The sequence below is a fragment of the Notolabrus celidotus genome, chromosome 1 (genome assembly GCF_009762535.1).
Source record: "Notolabrus celidotus isolate fNotCel1 chromosome 1, fNotCel1.pri, whole genome shotgun sequence".
NCBI lineage: Eukaryota > Metazoa > Chordata > Actinopteri > Labriformes > Labridae > Notolabrus > Notolabrus celidotus.
Window position 1 is genome coordinate 25512425 of NC_048272.1, and position 23753 is coordinate 25536177.

Here is a 23753-nt window from a genome sequence, read left to right on the forward strand (position 1 = left end):
TAAAGACGCTACTGAGATACGTGATAAGTATGAAAAACTTGTATCAATTTAAATATTTTTGAGCACAACAATTCTTCTTCGTACTCCAACTGGTGCATCTTGGACGGCCACTCAGTAAATATAAAAATCTGTATGGCCCTTACTAGTTTGCCTGTCCTGTGTATGGTGGTGCCAGTTGTTGGCCTCTAGAGAAGGGGACCTGCTCCTTAAAAGGCTCAGTCTAAGTGACCAAAAACCAAAATTATTTGTAGATCCAGATAATTATACATTATTTGAATCATATTATTCCATTCTACCAAGTCTGGTGTGCTTATACCAATATAACCCACCACACATTGCACCTTTAAATCCTGGACTAATTACATGTATATAGTATGCCTATTTCTGACTTGTCACATTTTCAAAGTCTGTCTTGAATCCAGATTTAATAACATGACTGGGACTAAAGCTATGTACCTCTATAAGCCATAGATAGGGTGACCCATCCCTGGTTACATAATTTAATATCGTAATTGAATAAAATGTGTTGAAAAGCAAGAGACGTTCTGAAAATTAAGTAGGCTACTTTTCACTTGTAAAATAAAAGTATAGCCTATGTTAAGGGTGGTAACTGAAAGAGAAAAGCAATCAAGGTTGAATCTATTAAAGATAGAATGCTATATTATCAAAGGCTGCTTTGTTAACGACCAATATCATGGCCTAATGCTTAATAATTTAAAGTTAAACATCACTCAGAAAGAAAGAAAGAAAGAAAGGTAGCCTTGATTTATCTACGTCTGGCATCCGCCCTGTTTTTGTTTCAGCATAATCGGGAGAGGTGCCAATGTGGAAACAGTGGACAGACGAGGAAACGAAACTTAACTTAACTTTCTGTTTTCATTATGACAAACTGGGTCTGCCGCACAGAACCGGTCTGCATACATAGCTACTGCAGCCTCGTCCCGAACGAGACTCGTGACAGCGGAGAGAACTTTTATCTGAAGATTTTCCCCTTTTTATTAAATTCTTCCTTTACAGAAGACACGAAATCAACATCATGGCCTCTCTGAACCAGCAGTATGAAGAGAAGGTGCGTCCCTGTATCGACCTCATCGACTCTCTTCGCTCTCTGGGTGTAGAGAAGGACTTGGCGTTGCCGGCTATTGCCGTGATCGGAGACCAAAGCTCGGGGAAGAGTTCCGTGTTGGAGGCGTTGTCAGGAGTGGGTCTGCCGAGAGGGAGTGGTGGGTAATATTCATCCTTTTTAAAGGTCATATACATCTTCTGATCTAAAAATGATAGATATGTACGGAGCTCTTCCAGGGACATTTGAAAAAAAAAAAATCGTTGCCACGATTTAGTAATTTTGACTCACTGAGGTGAAGGGAAAAGACACAGATAACCTCATTTGGACATGTGTTCTAATCTAATGTAACTCAGTTTACCAGAGAGCGTGAGTAACGCTGTCTGTGTTTATGTTGTCTTATAGAAACAGCTCAGACATGCACCGGGCGCGCAGGGTGTTAGTCGTTTATTTATTTTATTTTTGTATTCATTTGAAGAGTATAATTACAGCTGTCATTTAGTCATTATGAGGACAAATGTTTCACTCTGCAGCTGTGAAACATGCAGTAACATAAGTCAAGTGAAGACAGATTAAGTACTATAAACATATCATACATAAAGAAAACAGGACAATTCAATATAAGTAAATACACTCATGACAACAACAAAACCCAAAACGTATACAGAAATATGTAAATAATTGTTTATCCAAGAATCTCAGTGAAAAAAGGTGTTCATGAATTTGATGCATTTTTTTCATTGTTAAAATAAATGATTTAATAAGGGACTTGAACTCTAGAAAGAAAATTGAAAACTTGAAAAAAGTGACTTTGCGAATTTCTATTTGGGAATGAAAAACTTGGCATACAGTATAATGAAGTTTATGATATATTCAAGAGCAATATTTTCCTTGTTATCATAGTAACAACATATTTGAGATTAAGGGTGTTAGTCATAGTTGTTGGTGCTGAGTATTTGCTGATGTCATAACCTTCTTCGCGGATATGAACCTGTAAAAGCCTGCTTTTTTCTTTGAACCTCTAAACTTATTTGCAGGTGTCTCAGTGTCTCCATTTTTTTATTTTAGTGAGCCAGAACTTTCATTCTGTGTGTCAGTGATGTCTCTGACACTGGACCAAATTTAAATAACTTTCTAAGAACAGATGATGCTCCAATCTTCCTTTAGTTTCTTCTATGCCATGTTCCAAATAGTCATTCTTCTTATTGGGTTCATGTAGTTGCTTGGGGGTTTGAGGAGCAGTTTCATCAGGAGGTGGTGGTCAGCATCAGCACTGTCCAACCAACAGCTTGGGTTTTCAGGGCTTGAGAATGGAGGGTTGTAAGCAGGTTGTAAGGGGGTTATACAGGGTAAGAAAAAATACAGCTTGTATGTGAATTTTCTGTGGGGTTTCTGCGTTAGTATGCTCTTTATGTAACGGTCTATTTTTGTATTTAAGTTTCAAACGCATCTACAGAATTCTGAATGGACAATATTTTGTCAAAACAGGTAGATAAATATCTTTGTTTATATTCATGCAGGCAGTTTGCCGTGAAATATTTACATCAAAGTTATCCTTCATTCTATCCATAGTACCCTACTCCATATTTTAAATATATAGTATTATTTTCACTTTTAAACAACAGTGTTTTAGAAGTATATGTTTGTCTGCTGCTTTTTTACAGTTTAATGTCACTGGATTTCATGCACAATATATCCTCTTTTTCTTTTTCCACTCTTTGTTGATTCAGGCATCGTGACAAGATGTCCTCTTGAACTAAAGATGAAGAGAAAGAAAGAGGGAGAAGACTGGTATGGAAAGATAAGCTACCTGAATTACGAGGAAGAATTAGACGACCCTGCGGATGTGGAGGAGAAAATTAGAGAAGGTACAATGTACAGTGTTATTAAACACTAAATCAAAACATGTAGCATGTAGTTGGTTGGTCTTCATATATTGTGTCCTGTCCCTCCAGCTCAGGATGAAATGGCTGGGGAGGGAGTGGGAATCAGCGAAGAGCTCATCAGTCTGGAAATCGCCTCTCCTGATGTTCCGGATCTGACACTCATTGATCTGCCTGGAATCGCCAGGGTGGCTGTGAAGGGACAACCCGAAAACATTGGAGAAAAGGTTAGCTCTTTCAGTGTCCTGAAATAAGCTCTCAGCTCTTTTAGTAAAGAAATGTATTTGGTAGAGAGTTTCTCAGAGAAAAGGAAAATTGACCACGAGGTCTCAAGGTTAAAGCAATTAGCCAGGACAGAGATCATATTTACAAAATGTATTTCTATGCTCTTGTGCAACGTCTTATCAGTGACTCCTTACGCTTGGCTCTCCATTAGCAAGAATAGAAGTGATAGTGTGACCGGCATTAATATCTCTAAAAGTGTGCCTCACATAGAGAGGTGTCATGCTTTAAGATCTGTAAAATTAAGTAAAATACACTATTGCACAACAGTGATTTGATGGCTGTAAAACATATTGATCTATGCATTATAAACATTGATATTTTCAGATCAAGAGACTGATTGAGAAGTTTATCACGAGACAAGAAACCATCAGTTTGGTGGTTGTTCCTTGTAATGTGGACATAGCCACCACAGAGGCCCTGAAGATGGCTCAGGAGGTGGATCCTGAAGGAGAGAGGACTCTGGGTAAAATAGAAGATACTAATTTTGCAACAAGAGAAGCACAATTCTTATCCTTTAACAAAGTATTATGTTGTTCACTCTATCTTTGTTCCTCTCAGGTATCTTGACCAAGCCTGATCTGGTGGACAAAGGCACAGAACATATGGTGGTGGAAATTGTCCACAATGAAGTGATCCCCCTTGAAAAGGGCTACATGATTGTCAAGTGCAGGGGTCAGAAGGAGATCACAGACAAAGTGTCTCTTACTGAAGCAATAGAAAGAGAAAAGGCATTTTTCCAAGAACATTTACACTTCCAGTAAGTCAGTAGAATCTGGGTAAACTTAACAAACATTTTCACTGTTAAATGTCAGTGCAGTAATTAACATTTTGAGATGTTATATGATGTGTACTGAGCAGATTTATTTCATGCTACAGAACTCTGTACAATGAAGATCATGCGACTGTGCCCAAACTGGCTGAGAAACTCACACTGGAACTAGTGCATCACATCGAGGTGAATTTTTTTATTTAACATTTTTCAACAGAAATCAGGAATTGTCATCTTGGGAGTTTAAGTTTTGACCCTTGTGCAATTTGCAGAAATCTCTGCCTCGACTTGAAGGCCAGATTGAGGAGAAGCTAGAACAGACCCGCTTAGAGCTGGAGAAGTATGGAAATGGACCCCCAAATGACCCAGCTGAGAGACTTGTTTTCCTCATTGACGTGAGTCCCCTCATTCTGAACATTTACCCTTCCACAATGACAAATACATAAATAATGATGTTACACGTCCTGCATCTCTAATTTGATAAAATACAAAATCCATATAGTTATCTCACTTTAAATGATTTCAGGGGAGGCACCCTGTACTTCCCCAATAATGCAACATCAACAGTGAAATTAGTGTTGGATCACATTAACAAACCAAAAATAAACAGCCCTGCTGTGGCACTTAATTTTTAAGTAAATGAATCCTAACACAAACTGCTTGTGTTTATTCTCTTTAATTGTTTCATGCGACCATGCTCGCAAAGTCAACTTTACAAGTTATGAATAACAGGCCACCATATTAGAACTGTATATTTTCAACAATCATAACAACCAGAATTATAATCATAACACAACAGACACACGTTAACACTACAATTTGTCATAAAACACTAATTTATTGGGAACAAATTCAAATTACTGCATTTGTGTGGTTCCCAGGGAGCCACCATATAGAACTCCACCAACATCACTGCTCACCACAATACAAGATATAGATATTTGTTGGATAAATTTAAAACACCTGTAAAGACAAGTTTCTGCTGTGACATGTATGCTGCAGAAAGTGACAGCATTCACTCAAGATGCCATGAGTCTGACTTCAGGAGAGGAGCTCAAGTGTGGAGACAAGCTCAACGTCTTTTCCATGCTCAGAAGAGAGTTCGGGAAATGGAATTGCCTCCTGGATTGTTTAGGAGACAAGTGTGAGTGCATCATTGTGACCTGGTATACAGCCGCACATCAACAGCACTCTGATATATACTCTTGTTTGTTGCAGTTAACAGTAAGGTTGAGAGAGAGGTGGAGGATTATGAAGAGAAGTACCGTGGAAGAGAACTACCGGGCTTCGTCAACTACAAGACCTTTGAGGTCATGGTCAAGGAGCAGATCAAACAGCTGGAGGAGCCTGCTGTGAAGAGACTCAAAGACATTGGAGGTATAGCAATGAATTAGGGCTGTATATTTATTATTCAACCATTGCAGTTATGATAGGTGCAATGCCAAGCAAGCACCCTTAAACACATCATGCTGCTTTATTTTAATGCCACAATATATGTTTTAGAAAAACAAGATATCACAATATCAGTTTTCTCTCATGGTGCACACCTGCATTAAATATATGACATTTATTTTAGTGCTATGTTGTACTTGTTGGAACTGCTGGATCATGTTGCTTTTTTCCTTTAGATGCAGTGAGGAAGGTGTTCATACAGCTGGCCATAAGTAACTTTGCTGGATTCCCTAACCTCATAAAAACAGCCAAGGTCGTTAGAGCTTCATATGGACTTTTTAAAATTTTAATTCTCTTAATTATGTGTAGACTGACTATATCCTTCTTTTTCATACTAGGCAAAGATTGAAGCCATAAGAGAACTCAAGGAAACCACTGCTGAGTCCTTTATGAGAACTCAGTTCAAAATGGAGCTTCTTATTTACTCTCAGGACAGGACCTACAGCAGCAGTCTGACTGACAGAAAGAAAGAGGAGAGCGAGGAGGAGGCATCCTCAAATCGCGCTCCACGTGTTAAATTTCAAAATCCTGTGCCCAAGCAGGATAATCATGCAACACTTCAGGAGCTGAAGATGCATCTTAAATCATACTACAAAGTAAGCATCAAAGAAGAGGGATTATTTACAATAGAACAGACAATACTTGTTTTTCAATAAGGACCCTTACCTGTCAAACCTTTCTTTCTTTTTCTTCTATCAGATTGCGAGCATGCGTCTTGCAGACCAGATCCCGATGGTGATCCGCTACCAGATGTTGCAGGAATCTGCCGTCCAGCTGCAGAGGGAGATGCTGCAGGAGCTTCAGGATAAGGAGAATTTGGACTTCTTGCTGAAGGAGGATTGTGACATTGGCAGCAAGAGGGATGTTTTGCAGAGCCGCCTTAAACGCCTCTTGATGGCTCGCGCAAAACTGGTGGAGTTCTAGAAATTCTTTCCCTTTTTACAATCTGTTGTACATCTTTCATTTGTCAAGACCACAGCACAGTACAGTGCAGTGCTTATTGTAGGATCATTTGACTATTTTTTCTGTTTGGGAAAGGTTAACACCTGCATTATGGGGCATTGTTTTGGATGTACTAAAATTCATGCTCCTATAGTTTCTAGAAACTAAAATTGAACACATACAAATTTGAATGTGATGTTATTTTACACAACACAATATGGTAGTAGCAAAAACCTTTATATCATAGATACAGTCACTGTAGTATTACAGTTCCAAGGGATTGTATCAAATTGAACTGTGAGGTAAGAATAGGAATATTTCACCAATACTTTGTTGCATTGTTCTAGTTGTCTTCTGATACTTGTACAAATTTTAATAGGCAATTGTGTCCTGATGTACATTTCCAGTTGCATTACAGTTATATTTGATTATTTAATCCAATTTAAACATTCCTTTTCTTGAACATTTAAATTTTTACAATTACAGTTCCAAGTCTACCTTTTGATTATTTTGAAATGCATTTTTTCAATACAGATGTTCTTACCTAAATGATTGCTTGATTTGTTTTCCAATGTTTTTCACAGGTAAAATTATGTCAATGAGCCATAGTTAAAATGATTATAATCTTGCATTAGACACTGATTTTAGTTAAACTCTGGCTCCCTCTTGTGGTGTTCTAGGGGGAAATGTTTCTAAGAAGAAAAAAACTCAACTTGGAAAGAAAACGTAACTGAAGTCTCAGATAGAAAATACTAAATTACTTATTTAGGTACATTAAAAAAAACACTTGATATACATTCCATCGATAATCAAATGTTATCCAGCGGTCTGTTCCAGTTATCTGAATATTGTGAGCAATGATCTTAGATTCTTTTCATCCATAAAAATAATTGTCATTCCAGCAACCTCAGTTTTTAATCACAAATAAAAGATGTTAAGTAAAATAGACTTTGCAGCCATACAGACAAAAATACATCACTTTGGTTGAGAAATTCCACTCCTCAAATGTGAACAAGTCAACTTTATTCCAAAAAATATATACAAAAAGTAGTCTAACCCAACAACCAAAATCACTGAAAAGTGATTCACTTGTTTTGGTCATTTTCTCCACAAGTTTATTCGCCATTCCCTGCAGGGCTTCCCTGATTGTTGTCGTCATTTTCTGATTTCTCGTCATCTAGGAAAGACACCAGTGATTAGAGCGGTACACCTGCAGTCCTTTTTTCTGACTTTATGGATTAAACTGACCAATATTTAGGATTTTAGAAACGATGCACAACAACACAAAAACAGTTCTTCATCACAACAAACACAACCCCAAAAATGTCACTCACTGTCAAGGGTCTGCTGTAGTTCCTGTATTGTACTGAGTAGCACGTGGAACTGCTTCTTTCTCAACTCCAACTGCGTGCGACAAAAGTAAGTTTTAAAAAAAAATGTAAAGAACACCAATGATTCAAGAAATTACACATTTAAAAAGAATACAGGTTAATTCAGCTTTACCTTAGCATCTACATTCTCCTTGATGTGAGACAGTTGCTGGAGCTCTTTGTCAAGTGCCTCCAACTGCCTGTAAAGGTTTAAACAAATAAAAGTGAGTCATAATGAAAGGGAACTACTCAAACCCATACTGCAGATAATCTTCACATCTAAATGTAAAACACAACAAATGACATACTTCAGTGTTTCATGTCGGTCTGGGTGTTGCTGTATAACTTTTGCCAAAGCATCGTACTCTGGAAAGAAAAAGTGAAAATGAGAGAAAGTACAAAATATTCAAACCTATCCAGAAATTTTACTTAAATGAGAAGCATTACATCTAAAATGATTGACGACTTTTTGTTAAAGAAGAAAATGCAGAATTGTAATTATTTTAACTTTTGTTAAACCAAGAAACCTATTTCTTTATTCAACTTTGCCTTTCCATCATTAGAATGCATACTATATCGATCTGCTACTTATAAAAAGTGGTGTCTGCTGTTAGATCTATAAAATCACAAATTTGCTTGTATGAATTAGCAGAGGTTGAACGTTTGAAAGTGTCAATATGAAGAAATGAGTCTGAGTTTATTGTCCTGTATAAAATAAAATGTCTAAAAAGGGTCGGCCAGTATCAGTTTTCCAGGGCTGATATTGATATCAGTTTCAAGTTGTTCATGAAACCGGCAACCAATTGTGAAAATTTTGAATATGTAATATAACAAACTCTAACATAAGACATTTCTTAATGGCTTTAGCAAATGTTTAATTGAAACTGAAACTTTCAGCATCATTAACAGGAGTTAACAGTTAACCAGTTACGCTTACAGTACATTAATGCCACACAGCTGTGTGACATCTAATCAATTAGAAAATGCTGTGGTCGGGACATTGGGTGAGACTGAGTGAAAGCATACCCAGAAGGAAAGACACCTGCAGCAGTACCAATGTAGTGCATTTTTTAATAAATTAATTGTATCTGTGATCTGTAAAAATATAACGGATACAGATAATCGACCAATGTCCACTAATAGCTCCAAAAATCAGTCAAGACTGATAATCAGTCGACCCCTATTGGGGAATGGAATGAAATGGTTCATTAATATGTTCAATATATGTTCATTAAAATTCATCCATGTTGAGTGTATGAATTGATATTCCTTATTAATCATTGAAAGTAATTGCAAGTCCTAAAAGTAAAAGGTTATTGGTGCTTACCTTGCCGATTTTTCCGTATTCTCTTGGCCCTCAGAATTTCTTTTTTGCATTCAGTTATCTTCTCATGAGCAGAAGTGATGTTCTGTTCTGAAATGTGAAGGTTCTTTTAATACCAACGTGATGATTCTGGTTTCCCAGTTCTTGTAATTAACAGACAGGTGGTGTGAAATGAAGTAACATTAGTCTTTTAACTTTTATGCTCTATGTACTCAATGACGATAAGCTGTTCACAAATATCTGCAAAGTAAAACCAAAAGAAGTCTGGGGTGTGCATACATTCAAAGTCAACATCATATAATCAAAAGTTGTTTTCTACCTATGTCAGTGTAGATTTTCTCATAATTCTCCATTTCCCGAAGGTTCATGTCATAAACCATTAACGTCTTCCCCATGGAGAATTCACACTGTGCCAGTGTGCCCAACATCCTCTGATACTGCGTGAACCTAAAAAGAATTATAGAAGGGTTCGTGAATCACAAGGTGAATTTTCAGACATGATGACTTCAGAAAGCAGTTTAAGGTAGAGGCCTGTAAGGTACAGCTGACTTACCCCTCCTCCGGGGTCGCAGGCGAGTTGCACCATTTGCTGAAACTCTTTAGTAGCAGATTGATTTTCCGGTCATCACCAGCCCCATCACCGTCAATAAGAAGACGTTTCCGAATAACCTCGTCTAACATAGGGGTGAAATCAAGGAACAAACAGCATTTGAGATTTAGACGTAAATACAATTACCACTGAGGTTGCTAACGTGGCTACTCTGTATTAGCCGTTTTGTTAGCAAGCTGCTTTCAATTGAAACATATAGACCATTAAGTCACATAGATGATCGTAAAGCTGGTTACATATATGTTGTACGATTGCTTTTGTACTTATTTTTACTCGTAGCTTTTCCCAGAGAGCTGAAATCAATGAATTAAAAGTGACTTACCATCTGTAACAGCTCCCATGTCTGTGCCTCGCAAGATAACTTTATTGAATCACCGGAAGTGAACAAAACACTTCACTCCACCTTTAAGGACCGACGACGCTGATTGGTCAAAAGAGAGCAGAGAGGCGGGGCTTGGGTTTCAAAGTTTTTCACACTCCTTGTCAAACAAATAAAATTAATAATAACAATTTATTTCAGGTTAAAACATAAACAATATAACTCATTTTTTATCTAAATTTAAAAGGGATGAATGCAGCAAATATTAACTGACAAAATTAAAGGCCTATAAATAACGTTTAATGTAGGCCACCCGTTAAAAAAACAGCAACGTTATGTCCTGCATTTTGTTATGTTTAAGTCTCAATCTTCCATAACATCATTCAAAATGTCAATACAAACTTAATGATTTCCTCATTTTTTCAAAAAGTATACAGATCTTTTATTTTGTTTGTTTTAGGTTGACTTTTATAACACTGAACAGGGCCTACATTTTCCAACTCTGACCTGCTGCCATATTTCTTTTATTGTACAGCAAATACGGAATACAGGGACAACGGCAATAATCTCTCAACAGCTCAAAGGATGTAGAAAGTAAAATTCAAAACCAAGACAACGATAGAAACCACCGGTATTTCCATGTCAATGTTGTTATGTTCTGACTGCATATTTAAAATTGACAACTGAAATACATAAAATATTATGTTGCCCTAATTAAAGATAAGCAATAATACATTTTTTTACAGTCCAAGTTTGTTTGTCCAATCATAACGTTTCCAAATAAAAGACAATACTTGGTCCACTTGAATGAATTCAATGAAAAAAAAAGGCATGGAAAGAAAAACAATCACACCAGCATTCATATGGACATTGAAGTACGTCTCTAAAGGAGTGGTGGGCGTATCAATTCTGTGGTATCGATATATCGATATTTACACACTCATTTAAGTATCGATTACTCTAATAAAATATCAATACTAATGATAAATGCGAAATAAAAGCGCATGTGTCACTTCTGATTCTTTTAGGGTAACTTACTCCAAAGTTTTGTACCAACAAATTTAGAGACATCATGATCACAGTGTCATTTTAACAGTAGTCATGGTGAAGAGGCTGTTTTAAGCTTTCCACTCAGATAATTTAAATAGAGGAAGTTGATTATTTATTATTTATGTGTTTTTCTAAATGTATTTCATTGTTTAAAAAAGGCCAGCAAAGGATTTGCATATTCAAGTTTTTAAATTAGCAGTATTTGTCATGGGACTTGTCTTTCAAGGGTTGGATTTTATTAAAAAAAATAAATCACTGAAAGTACCGGTATCGGGTATTGAATAAATTGCCAAAAAAGTAATCTGTATCGTATCCAGTGGTGGACAGTAACAGACTAAATTTACTTGAGTACTGTACTTAAGTACATTTTTTGAGTATCTGTACTTTACTTGAGTATTATATTTTGTGGGAACTTATTACTTTTACTACAATCAGAAGACAATTATTGTACTTTTTACTCCACTACGTTTCTATCAATGCTCTAGTTACTCACTACTTTTGCCTTAAAGTCAGCTCATGAATTTTCTTCTCCTTTCTGAAATCTGATCCCTAAGACAGTAAAATCTGTTAGTGTAGTTCTGTCTGTCTCAGTGGTTTAGCCATACCTGTATACGGTGTGTCTCCACGGACATGAATATGGAGCAAAGCGTGTTGAGCTATGTAACATTTGTTTTATTCAAGATGAACATTTCAAACTAAGTTGTCTGTGCTTCAAGTAAACTTAGTTGCTGTTTTTATTCCATGGTATAGTTTTTAGAGATTTCAAGTAATGGTTTCTAAATAAAAAAAACATAATTTAACAGAATGTACTCCTATGTATTCTTGACTGCACTTATGTATTGTGAAAATACATTTTTTTAGATTTTTTAAAAAGTACTTTGAATACCTAAGTATTTTTAAAAAGTACTCCAGTATTTTAACCTGTTTTAACTCAAGTAATAATTTGACAGAAGAAATTTCAACTTGTATTGGAGTAATATTTGACCTATAGTATCTATACTTTGACTTAAGTAATGAAGCTGTGTACTTTTTCCAGAACTGATGGTATCGAATCATAAACGTGTGGTATCGTCCAGCACTACCCTAAAGGGATGAAGCCAAAATAACATGCATGCTCATCATAAAGTTTCCCGGCTTCAAGCTGTTGCCATAGTACTATACTGAAGATAACAGACCGACAATACTCAGATCATGAAGCTGCTTTAAGTCATTAGACTGTGCGTGCGTCCTGGCGCAGTGACGTCTCTGTCCCAGAATGCAGTCTGGTAAACAGACATGGAAGCACCAGGTGAAGACCTCCACAGAGGCTGAGCTCTGCACTCGCTCTTTCCCACCGTCGTCTGTGTCTTTTGCCCAGTGCATCCAGCTGATTTTTATCTGCTTGGTGTCACGTCTACGTCTACAGCAGCCAGAGCCTGGGTAAGAGTGAAGTTTCCGTCGATCTGTGACGACTGCTAATGACTTCTGCTGTGCTGTCAGGCTTCTGCCAGCTTCCTCGCTAAGGCTAGTCATGGCTGGCTACAGGCTTCAGCTAGCAGGCTAGTGTAGCCACCACTGCTCTCTAGTAACGTTTGTACCAGTCACAGACCCACACTGTATGCAGCCTGTTTTCTTGACACAACACCTGATATACGAGTTGCCCCTTAAATATACCGTATGCACGATTAACTGTTACTTTTGTTATATGTTTTTGAATTAATAAAAGTTAATATATGTTACTGTGGTGGAGGGGGAAACAACGCCAGCCAATTAAACAGCTGCCTGTTGGTCTCTGTGAGCTTAGCAAGCTCACTGAGTTTTCAGAAAGTTTTCACCTACTTTTCAATGGCAAGTACTTCATTTCGTTGGTTATAACTTAGTGTTATATCATGCCAATCAGGACTTTAAATACACCGCCTTTTTAGAGCCCAAACCTGAACTGAATCCAGCTTAAGGCACGAGCACTGACATGTTTTAAGAGTTACAGTTGTGCTCATAAGTTTACATACCCTGGCAGAATTTGCAATTTTTTTGGGGGGGTCATTTTTCAGAGAATATGAATGATAAGAGAAAAACTTTTTTTCCACTCATGGTTAGTTTGGGTTGGATGAAGCAATTTATTGTCAAACAACTGTGTTTACTCCTTTTTGTATCATAATGACAACAGAAACTAGCCATGAAATCATACATTCTGCCAGGGTATGTAAACTTATGAGCACAACTGTATATCAGGCTGATAAGTCATAGTGAAGACAATATCTTAACTCTGATGTCAATGTCAAAACCACTATGTAAAAATAGTATTAGTGTTGGATGACAGTGTAATATGGTCTTTTGTCGACTAATGGAATTATATTGTAATATTATACTCGTGTATCTTTCATCATAACTTGTTTCAAGCATATCTTTAACTTTTGTTTGTAAAGAAATGAAAAGCTGACCAGAGTTATAAGTTGATTGCTTGATTTGATATTGCATGTGCTTGCCAAATTGATATATGGTATTATAAGTTGGCAAAATATTATCTCTGCTTCATATTAATATTGCATTGCAATACATCACTGTCCCTTCATAATATGCTATAAGGATATCCTGAACACAACAGCCACATTTCAAATATAAACCTAAAAGCCCTCTATAGTTTATTTGTAAAGTTTAACAGGCGTCATTCTTCTAAATGTCTGGAGTTATCTTTTTTTTTTTAGATGTGAGACTGTAGAAAAATTATTTTGACTGAGAACATTTAAAGTATTCTAATATTTGATCAGATCTAAGAAAAGCTTATTTATTTTTATTTTGCATCAGTTACAGTTGATGGCTTTGTGTTTCACTTCAATTTAATATTTTTTTACCTCTAAGAATTTATGCAGATAAACAATATTGCAACCAAATAATTTATTTAATAATACTTTAAAAGCATTAGTAGAGGCTGGACAGGACCTTGAAAGTTGGTACTCTGACGATCAGATAACTGCATAGAGGGAAACTCAATGACAAGACCAAGCTAGAATAGCGTGATTCTCCAGGCAAGGTTTAAGATATCCATATTAGTTTCGAATTATAAAGAAAAAATAACAATAATGAAACTGATTCTAACTTGTCTTTCCGTAATGTGTGTGTGGGCTTGTGTGTCTCCAGACTTCCCCTCAATTGTGTGTGGCAGTCAGCGATCACCCAAACTGATGAGGATCGTCTGATTGAATTACAAATAAGTTCCTTTTTTTCTTATTTTGATAAGGTAAGAGCCCACAGCAGCTTGTTACTTTGCACTGTACTGACAAATGATGTTATGTTATTGTGGATACAAGAAACTGTTGGTTAAATTAACTTGTGACTTTTCGCTAGACATACTTTTTTATTTTGATTAAATGTTTACACTTCAGTATAAATGACGTCATGGTTGCACAGGTTTTATCTAAATAAGTAAGTTTGTAACTAAAACAGTATAAGACATTTGCAACCCGAATTTCATAAAAATTGAGACACTGGGCAAAACCAGAATATCATTGTTTGCAAATCATTTTAAGCCTATATTCGATTGAAACAGCCTAAAGACAACATCTAATGTTGAAATGAAAAATTATTTTATGAAAACATTCTCATTTCAAATAAGATATTAGCAACACGTTTTAAAGCAGTTTGGGCAGAGAAAATTAACATTGAAAAAGTTCTGTAATACTTAAAATGAACACCTGGAGAAACGCTTTCAACTAATTAGGTTAGTTTGCAACAGGTTAGTAACATGACTTGGAATTAAAAAGGCACTTGAGAGAGGCTTACGGTTGATTTATACTTCTGTGTCTCCCCTACGCAGCAGGGGCTGACGCGGACATGAGCACCACATAGTTGTGCGTCAATGTGTCCGTGTCGCACAGCACTTTTCCACCGAAACGCTTGAGGGCAGTGTGGTCTTTCTGATAGCCGGTCGCCCGCTACGATCTCTGTTTACTTTTCCACAGCAATTCAGAGCGTGTTATGTTAATCCACGGCTGATACATGTTGCTGTTTATCATACAGACATGATTACATGAAGACTAGAGAGGAGGAGATGAAATACACGGCCGATGTCCGGGATCCTGGAAGTGATATAAAATGCAGGAAATACAATGCTGCTGAGCGGACCAATCACAGAGCTTGCGGTCCGCGTCGATTCTACGCCTAGTTACATTTTGGAGGAGGTACATGTCAGCTACGGGCGTAGGCCTCTGCGTAGGTACGGGAGCTACGCGGACCCCCGGTGAGGCTACGCCGTCAATTCGACGCAGAAGTATAGATCAGCCTTTAGTCTCTCAGAGGTAAAGCCGGGAAGAGATTCACAACTGGGTGAGAGACTGGGTGAGGAAATAGTTCAGTGATTCCACAATAATGACCCTAAGCATAAAAATACAAGGAATTTGGTGGATTTTAACTATTATATTAAAATATTCAGAGAATCTGGAGAAATCTCTTTATAAAAGGGACATGGCTAAAGATCAGTACTGGATGGCTGTGACCTTTGGGCTCTCAGGCGGCATTAAAAAACAGAAATGGCTCTGTGGTGGAAATCACTGCATGGGCTCAAAATCACATCCAAAAACAATTTTCTGTGAACACAGATCACCACTACATCCACAAATGCAGGTTAAAACTTCACCATGCAAAGAGGAACTCGTATATAAACATGCTCCAGGAATGTTAGTGACATCTCTGGGCCTGAGCCTTTTTATGATGGACTGAGGCTAAGAGGAAAACTGTCCTGTGGTTTGACGCATCAAAATTTGACAATCTTTTTGGAAATCATGGATGCTGCAATCTCTGCACTAAAGGGCAGAGGGGCCACTGGGTTTTTATCAGGGCACAGGTCAAAAGCAAGCATCTGTGATGGTATGGAGATGCATAAGTGCCCATGGCATGGGTAACTTACACATCTGGGAAAGCACCATTAATGTTGAACTATATAGGTTTTGGAGCAACATATGCTGCCATCCAGGCAATGCCCTATTAAAGGAGACCTTGCATAATGCAGTAAGAAGATGCAACTACATTTTGCACATATTACAACAGCATGGCTCTGTAGTCGAAGAGTCCTGGTGCAAAACTGGCCTGTCGGCAGTGCTGACTTGTCAACTTTTAAAAACATTTTGTGCATCATGTCACACAATTTACGACACAGGAGACCCCACACTGTTGAGGAGATGAAATCCTATATCAGGCAAGAATGGGACAACCTTTCCCTTTCAGAACTTCAGAAACTGGTCTCTTTGGTTTCTAAACATTTACAGTGTTGATAAAGGAACATGCTGTGCAACAAAAGGGTAAGCATGCCCCTGTCCTAACTGTTTTAAAATGTGTTGCTGGCATCAAATTTAAAATGAGAAAATAATTTTCATGAAACAGCCATATTTTTCAGTTCCAACATGCAATGAGTTGTCATTGCATGCTTTGCAGTCAAATATAGAGTTTAAAAGATCTGCAAACCACCAAAATCAGTTTTTATGAACATTGTACACAAAGTTCCAACTCTTAAAGATTTGTGGTTATAGTTCCTTGTGAATGAGATGTACTGCAAGAACAGTCGGTATAACAGTACTGCTAATTAGTAATTTCTATGTTTTGACTTTGGTGAAATATTAAATGATATTTAGGATTCCTGGGATTCTTTTAGGGAGTTAACTATTTAGGAAATAGTTTGTACTGGTGCTGTGCTGGGATGCATTTATTGCAGGTGATTATTTCTTTATTAGACTTTCAGAAATTGCAAAGGACAACTGAGTATCCTTCCATTTCTAGTGTTCATAAAAAGAGAAACATAATCATAATAATTGTATTTTAAATAATGATGCCATGTGTAGAAAAGTTAAAGCTTATTTTTCTGTTTTGTGGACAGTATCACTCCAGCTTGTAGAAAATCCTTCTTAAATAAGATGCCAGCTGGTATACAGAGACTACATAGCATATCTGAGGCTTGTGAACCCCATTTGTCCAGGATGGACTAGTATTAAGGCTTCAGTTCACTCATTTCACAAATTCAGTGGTTTGCAGTGATGGCTTTTTATGGACTTGTAATGGAAAAAAAAGGCTAGCCTTTAAAAAGACTGAAACCAAAATGTTGCCCTGCTGCTTTTTAATTTATGACGGTGGCTGAACGAGAAATTGAAATATTACAGTGCAAATTAATTTGCCTCTTGAAAAACACGTTTGATGTGAGGAAAGAAACAAAGTGGAACTCAAACTTGAAATGCATCTTTATCTTCTTTTTGCTTTCCATCGAACACTAAAGAAGTACAGTGAGATGTCATTGACCAACCACTTTCTGTTGTTTTGGCCTCAATGAATAGCTGAATTCAACATGTAAGCTATCCCCTCAGTTTCCTATGAGTGATGAACTTAATGTAGGTTCCATATTTGACAGTTCAGCAATTTCTTCTTGTTGCACATCAGGCTGCTTTCTGAGGCTTACAATTTTTTGTAGTTTCAAACTATGCCTGCTTTTGAGTGACCATTTACTATTACTATCTAATACCATGGATCAGCTTGTACCTTTGGCATGTGCAATTAATAAAGCTCAAGACTATTAATATATCTATGTTAAACACCAGAAACATCTGCAGGACCAGCTTCTTAATTTTGTTGTTCTGAGTTCAGTGTTACTCTTCAGACAAAATAAGTGTACTGAACTGTTCACTTTGAACCACCAACAGAGGACCAAGGTCAGTTTGGTTCTTCATCATACATGCACAACCAAAATACAGTCAATGTTTTGTCCATGTATAGGAGGGTTTCCTTTTGTAGGTATCCTCAAGTTGATATCAAAAAATCGACACAGAAACAGCTTGAGCTGTCCTAGTTTTCTGGTCACACTGACAGGGGGTTGTGTTTAAGGAATGTCTGATGAGTTAGGATGGAAAAAATAGCTGCATGTAATAAATCAATGTATCATTCTTATAAATCCAAAGCAACCAATGAGTATAGAAACATGATTGCCACTTATAAGTCTGGTTGATCAGTGTATTAAAATCACACTTTCTCAATGGTAATCGCAGTCTATATTAAATGTTGTTTGGCAAGACAACTCAAGGAACTACACTTTCATGTTTTCTTGATTCCCAGCTTTTGTCAGTTGAAAATATTCATCATTTGCATGGATCATAATGGTTTCAGTTTGAATTTAAAGTAAGATTTATCTGTTCTGTGGAAAACTTTAAACATCAGAAAAGTAAGTAATCATAGGGGAATGTTTTCAAGTGACTTCTGAATAATTGTTTGTTACATTATTAGACATTTATATGAAATAACAGCACTGAAAGCTATGTCATTTTCCATCAGTTAATGTTTTTTCTTGGAAATTGTTGTGTTGAAGGTCTTACTTCAAATTTGATACACTGAAAAAAAATTACTTTGATATACTGTACATTATATACTATAGCAATTTCTGCATTGTTATTCTTAGATTGCGCGTGCACCTGAATTTCTTATAATCTTCAAGCTTTATGCATGTACATGACCCCCTTGTCACATAGCGCCGCTCTGTGATTTCCCAAAATAAATCTTTAAAATCAGGTCACAAATATAATGTTTTTGTAAATTTGACCATAGTGTATTCCATTAAATAGTTAATTTAACAGTGTAACACTGATTCTAAGGGTAAGTATATGTATTTGAATATTTATTACTGCAACGTTATTATACATGTTGTTCAAACAGTATGCTCATGCCTGCCTCTCACATTTCCTATAGGATTCAATATATGACATGAAAAATATTTTTATGTTGATGTTGTTGCAAAATCATATGTGTGTCATATTCAATATGCAAGGTTCAACATTAAATACCAGGCCAATTAGATAGGCATGGCGTGTAAAAGAGATTAAAGGGAACTAGTCAGGGCGGCCAATGACATAGGTGGTTTAAGCTTTGTACTTGTTGCTTGTCAAAGTGGCCACACACGGTGTTTTTTTTTCTCGTTTCTTTTTTTTTTTTTTTTTTGTGGGGCGGGTACGGTGAAACAACACGCGTGTGCCCGTGTCAATCAGTGAAAAAGTCCTCCTATCCCGAGCGCGACCAACGCTGACTCTTGTGTTGTTACATTGTAGCGGAAAGAATGTCGGAAAGGGCCGAGGATGACGTCAGGGGGGAGCAGCGCCGAGCGGCCAGGCAGCAGCTGAAGCAGCAGCAGATCCAGCGGGGAGAAGGCTCCACAGCAATGGCGACTGTTGCGGAGCGGAGATCATTGCCTAGTCCAGAAATAATGCTGGGACAGCCTTGGAGCAACTGGGTCGACGCCGCCAAACTCCACGGTAATGACGGTGAGTTCCCCCGCGTCCCGAATGTGTTCGAGGAAGCGAGGTGGAGCGAGGCAGTTGCCAGTCCTGTCCTTTTTTTGGCCGATTGCATGCAGTTTTTGGTGTAATATGAAGAAACGCTACTGGTAGCAACAGCACGGGCAGGCAAGCAAGTGCAACTATTTATTTGTCTGTGTCGGATCGCCTCGTTTTCAGGTGCTGAATTGGAAGAAAGTTTCAAAGACTTCGGGAAAAATCGAGAAGCCATGCGTTTGTGCAGAGAAGGTGAGTGTTATTTTTTACTGTAGGGCCAAAGGTGTATTTTGGTTCTAGAGGTTTGCACACATACACATCGATTCAAACACAACACGCTTCGTTCAGCCAACTTGTAAACCTACTGTAAAACATGCATGTCAAGAATTAATTGGGCAACCGGATACAATAAGTTAGAAACGTGTCTGTTATTGGTGGGTAGCTGACCCTTACTGACTGTACCTTAAATAACTTAACCGTGAACAACTTCCACTCACTTTAGTTGGGCAGTGTCGCAAAATATAAATAACGAAGTGTATTCTTTATCAACAACGTATTCAATGAACTTTATTGTCTAGCATCCATATTTATTTCATTCTACATATGAAAACGTTATCTACATTTCATGTTTTCTCTATTTTTAATACAAAACTGATGCAAGTTCACTTAAACATTTAAATATTATTTAGCTTTCTGAAGCTTATTTGTGAAAACATGCCAAATTGTCAACACAGGAACCCCAAATGTTAAAAATGGCAAATTTGACGTTTTGTAAATGCCTTTTGTCATGGTACTTTAAAAGTTGTGTGAAGTTTGGATATTGTGTCTTATTTTTCATACCGTGCTTCAACAAAATTATGGCAAACAATAATGGTCTGCGTTAGCTTATACTTACTGAAACACTGTAAGAAAATTGAATTTTACATGCACGTACATAGCAGCCCATTGATATGGAATGTATTTTCCGATTTATTTATGCCTTTATTATAGGGACTCAAAAGGGCTGCCATTGTCAGATATACATCAATCAATCTATTACAACAACATTTTAAGATGGGATGAATATGGCTTGTCACTGTATCAATAATGATCATTTTCTAGGTTGATCATTTTTAACTTATGTCAAACAGAGACAGGGAGACATTCCCACATGACAGAATCCAGATATATGTGATTGAACCCATGATACCAGAACCACAGATCACCTGGGTTTTGAGCCACAGAGGGATATTTCAGAGTATTTGTGCCTTAAATTATATTTGGAAACACCTCATGTAGCGTTGGCTGATTTGTCCTGCCAGCAGGCCTAGATTTAGAATGAGCCTCTCTATAATGGAAAATAGTCACAACAATAAAAAAGCAAGTGAAATTAGTGAAATTATGAATCAGCAATCATTCACTATTTTAGACTATTTTAGCCCTAAGACTGACTTCAGAATAAACTATGTAATAAGAGTAGCAGCAGATTAACAACCATATAAATGTAAAATGAATGAATGAGCATCACTTTTGTTACAAGTTGACAGTGATTGTAGTTTGAAGCCTTCCTCATGAAGTGAAAGATATCATGCTTATGTTGTTAATGGGGAGCACCATGGCTATAGTCTGAAGCATTTCAGCCACTCAGAAATATTTCCAATTATTGCTCAAAGCACACATGACCTTGCTGCTATAGGGTGGTCATCAAAGCTGCTAGGATAGCGGGATTGATAAATAGATGCATCCCTCTCTTTGTACTCTTTTAAGAACTAAAGACAACATAAATGCACTCCCCCTTGTCGTCTATTTAAAATTTGATTTGGGATAATTTCTCAGAGAAAAATGTCACTCATTTGACAAAAAAAGAAAGAAAAAGAAACAACACACAGATTATCTTCAGACAATGGACACCAACACAAATTGGGCAGCCAGCAACAAAGTAGTCCATGTCATAAAAATAATTGTCACATAATTTGACAGTTTTCTGTTTAGATGATCCACACACACATGACACCATTGGACACTGATTTGTTTGTGTGATTTTTGAGACACGTCTTTTATTATTTTTTTCTTCATTTTCTTTTTTAGTTCTTATTTATGTTGTATAACAAATATATTTTGTATGTCTTTGCAGAATATGTGATCCATGCTCATTTACACCCCATTTTAACCCTTTAACCCCTATAGTAATTCCTCACCATCTCAAACGACATTTTCTTTAACAATAAAGAATGTGTTGAAAGGTGGATCAGGTGTTCACATGCCATATTTTTCAGTACGCAAGATGATTCATCCAGGGTTCTCACATTTCAGAATTAGGGGCTTAGACAAGTTTATGAAATCAGGGTGTTAAAATGCACACAAATCCTTGGAAAATCCAGTCATAACAAGGATGCAAGTGCACAGTACATTTCACATTGCTTATATGATTCTGACCCATACTTATGATGTCATCAGTGTGTGTCCAGTTTTAGTTTCTGTTTCCTCTTCCTGTGTCTTTATGAAGCAAAGTGTTAATTACAGGTGTATTTACTCATTGATTATTTTAAAGGAACAGTGCATATTAATGAGCATTATAGTGAGTGTCCATGTAAATATGCCAGAGTTGGACAAAAGGCTATTTTATAGATGACAGGGGACTTACTCATGTTGCACCTTTTTATTATTGTTATCAATAGTGAGGCCTGTGTTCATACATGTGGGGACATTTCACAATATCAGTATTACATTTCTAAAAGGCTCCCAATGTCTACACCTTTCAAGAGGATATTAAGAATTGATGTGAGATCCATCACACTACATATAATAAGATGATGGATGACTGAAACAGTTGTCTTTGCTCTGCTAAAGAAAGGCTAATTGAAAGTGAAGACAGGGAGACAGAACGGCCACCTAAAATCCAAAGCATTGAGGACACATATAACTGGCCTTGAAAACGTATTCCTGTCATGTAGCAGCGTCGGTCAGTGAATGTTGTCTGTGTCATGAGTTTGATCAACACATGCTGCTTGTGGCAGAAGTGTGTTTTCATAAAGTGTTGTTTCGTGTCTGTGAATCTGTGTGTGTGTGTGTGTGTATGTGTGTGTTGAGTAGGGGTATTACAAGTGGATGACTACACCTCTCCACCATGACTCACAGCAGATTCCTCCTGTGATGTAGCTGCCATTCTGACACACAGATATGATTAACACAGTGAAAAGATGTATGGTAATAAATGGCTGATGAAGTCACTGTTCATCTGCCTTCCCTTTTTTATTATTATTTAAAGCTACAACATCACAGATTGGGTAGCTGGGAAATGTAGTGCCAGTGTCAGCCACAGGTCAGATTCAGCCAGCGAGTGTGCTGCACTGAGGCAGCCAGAGCTGCTACTGTTCCACCCAGATCATTCATCACTGCCACGGATGAGGATGCTGAAATTAACTGGACTCTCGTTCTCTTCCTCTGTCTCGTGCTCTCAGGCCCTCTTTCTCCTCCAGCGCAGGTCCTCTGTTCACTCTCTCTCTTTGTCTTGCTGAGGCCTCGGCCTGCTCTGCCTCTCTCTATTTTTTCTCTGTTGTGCTTCTTTCTTAGCGTAGCTCTGTTCATCTGTCCCTTCGTTCTTCACCTCCACTGTGACTTCCTTTCTCTTTCTATCTTTTCATCTCCTCTTTGCTCAAGAAGAAAATGGAGATTGAAAAAAGGGGAATGCACACTGGTGTTGGACCTCTTTTTAAGCCAAGCCGTTTTAGTGGTACAGTTCTGTTGGTGCCAGGGTGTTGAATTCAGGGTGGCAGAGACGATCTAGTTGGGCTGTCTCAAAGTCGAGCAGCTCTTTCGTGGAGTGCTCCAAGTGAACGGCAGCAGCAGTTTGGGAATGAGTCAGTTTGACCTTGCTACAGCTGTATGCTTGTTCAGCTACAGTAAATAATCTGAGAGAAGTTGAGGTTCAAATGGAGGATGATATTGATGAAACAAATATGTCTTTAAAAAAAGACAAGATAGAAACAGACCTAGAAAGACAAAAAACTAGCCAGAACTTGCTGCAATGATAGCAACCAGTGAGTGCTGCCCTCTACATCACATCTCTCTGCTTGCCCTTTTTACAGAGTTGTCAGGCTCTTGCTTATGCATATCAGCAGTGTGATTCCCTACTCAGATTCTATATAATTTACACGCCTTTGTACATCTAGCGAAGACGTTTGCCTTTTATCTGTGGCAGACCTGTGAAAAATAAGTCCTTCTGCTTCACTGCTACTGAAGGAGACACTTAGCTGAGTGGCTTCAGACAATTGACATGCATTAAGTAGCATTAGGCTTGTCACTTCATCATAGAAGAACGCCACTGACCCGCCAGGTAGCCCTTATTTTATGCAGTCCTTGCTTAATGGCCCTCATCCCTCCTAGACTTGGCCAGCAGTGTTTGGAGAACCCTTGACAGTCCTGGCGGAGCGC

General features: G+C 37.6%; 3 protein-coding genes across 4 annotated transcripts in view; 2 read left to right on the plus strand and 1 right to left on the minus strand.

The window, feature by feature from the left end:
* The first annotated feature begins 104 nt into the window (after positions 1-104).
* Positions 105-6943, plus strand: LOC117821342 (interferon-induced GTP-binding protein Mx-like). The gene is made up of 13 exons (XM_034695544.1): positions 105-114; positions 1018-1223; positions 2794-2931; positions 3019-3173; positions 3556-3694; positions 3790-3988; positions 4108-4186; positions 4273-4395; positions 5003-5144; positions 5219-5377; positions 5629-5705; positions 5791-6048; positions 6152-6943. The coding sequence occupies exons 2-13, from the start codon at positions 1037-1039 to the stop codon at positions 6374-6376; spliced, it is 1881 nt and encodes a 626-aa protein (XP_034551435.1). The 5' UTR covers positions 105-114; positions 1018-1036; the 3' UTR covers positions 6377-6943.
* A 430-nt stretch (positions 6944-7373) lies between these two features.
* thoc7 (THO complex 7) lies at positions 7374-10156 on the minus strand. Its single transcript, XM_034695555.1, has 8 exons — positions 10021-10156; positions 9642-9762; positions 9408-9535; positions 9092-9178; positions 8073-8130; positions 7898-7964; positions 7729-7798; positions 7374-7571 (listed from the first exon to the last, which is right to left on the minus strand). Exons 1-8 carry the CDS (start codon positions 10037-10039, stop codon positions 7510-7512), a joined length of 612 nt encoding a protein of 203 aa, XP_034551446.1. The 5' UTR covers positions 10040-10156; the 3' UTR covers positions 7374-7509.
* A 2160-nt stretch (positions 10157-12316) lies between these two features.
* The window catches only part of LOC117820149 (ataxin-7), a 30892-nt gene continuing 19455 nt past the window's right edge, over positions 12317-23753 (plus strand). The window contains exons 1-4 of one of the 2 annotated variants that reach the window (XM_034693824.1): positions 12317-12486; positions 14185-14284; positions 19119-19331; positions 19524-19592. In XM_034693824.1, the coding sequence (XP_034549715.1) occupies positions 19127-19331; positions 19524-19592 (274 nt within the window). In that variant the 5' untranslated portion in view covers positions 12317-12486; positions 14185-14284; positions 19119-19126. The remainder of the gene's footprint in view (positions 12487-14184; positions 14285-19118; positions 19332-19523; positions 19593-23753) is intronic. The other variant, XM_034693832.1, reaches the window with a different exon arrangement.

Excerpts from the sequence above, each read along its gene's own strand:
- LOC117821342 (XM_034695544.1), top strand. The coding sequence starts at position 1,037 with ATGGCCTCTCTGAACCAGCAGTATGAAGAGAAGGTGCGTCCCTGTATC. Across the intron at positions 4,396-5,002 it reads GACTTGTTTTCCTCATTGAC|AAAGTGACAGCATTCACTCA; the intron begins GTGAGTCCCCTC and ends TGTATGCTGCAG. Across the intron at positions 5,378-5,628 it reads GAGACTCAAAGACATTGGAG|ATGCAGTGAGGAAGGTGTTC; the intron begins GTATAGCAATGA and ends TTTTTCCTTTAG.
- thoc7 (XM_034695555.1), bottom strand. Across the intron at positions 9,536-9,641 it reads CCTGCGACCCCGGAGGAGGG|GTTCACGCAGTATCAGAGGA; the intron begins GTAAGTCAGCTG and ends AATTCTTTTTAG. Across the intron at positions 7,965-8,072 it reads GACCGACATGAAACACTGAA|GCAGTTGGAGGCACTTGACA; the intron begins GTATGTCATTTG and ends AAACCTTTACAG.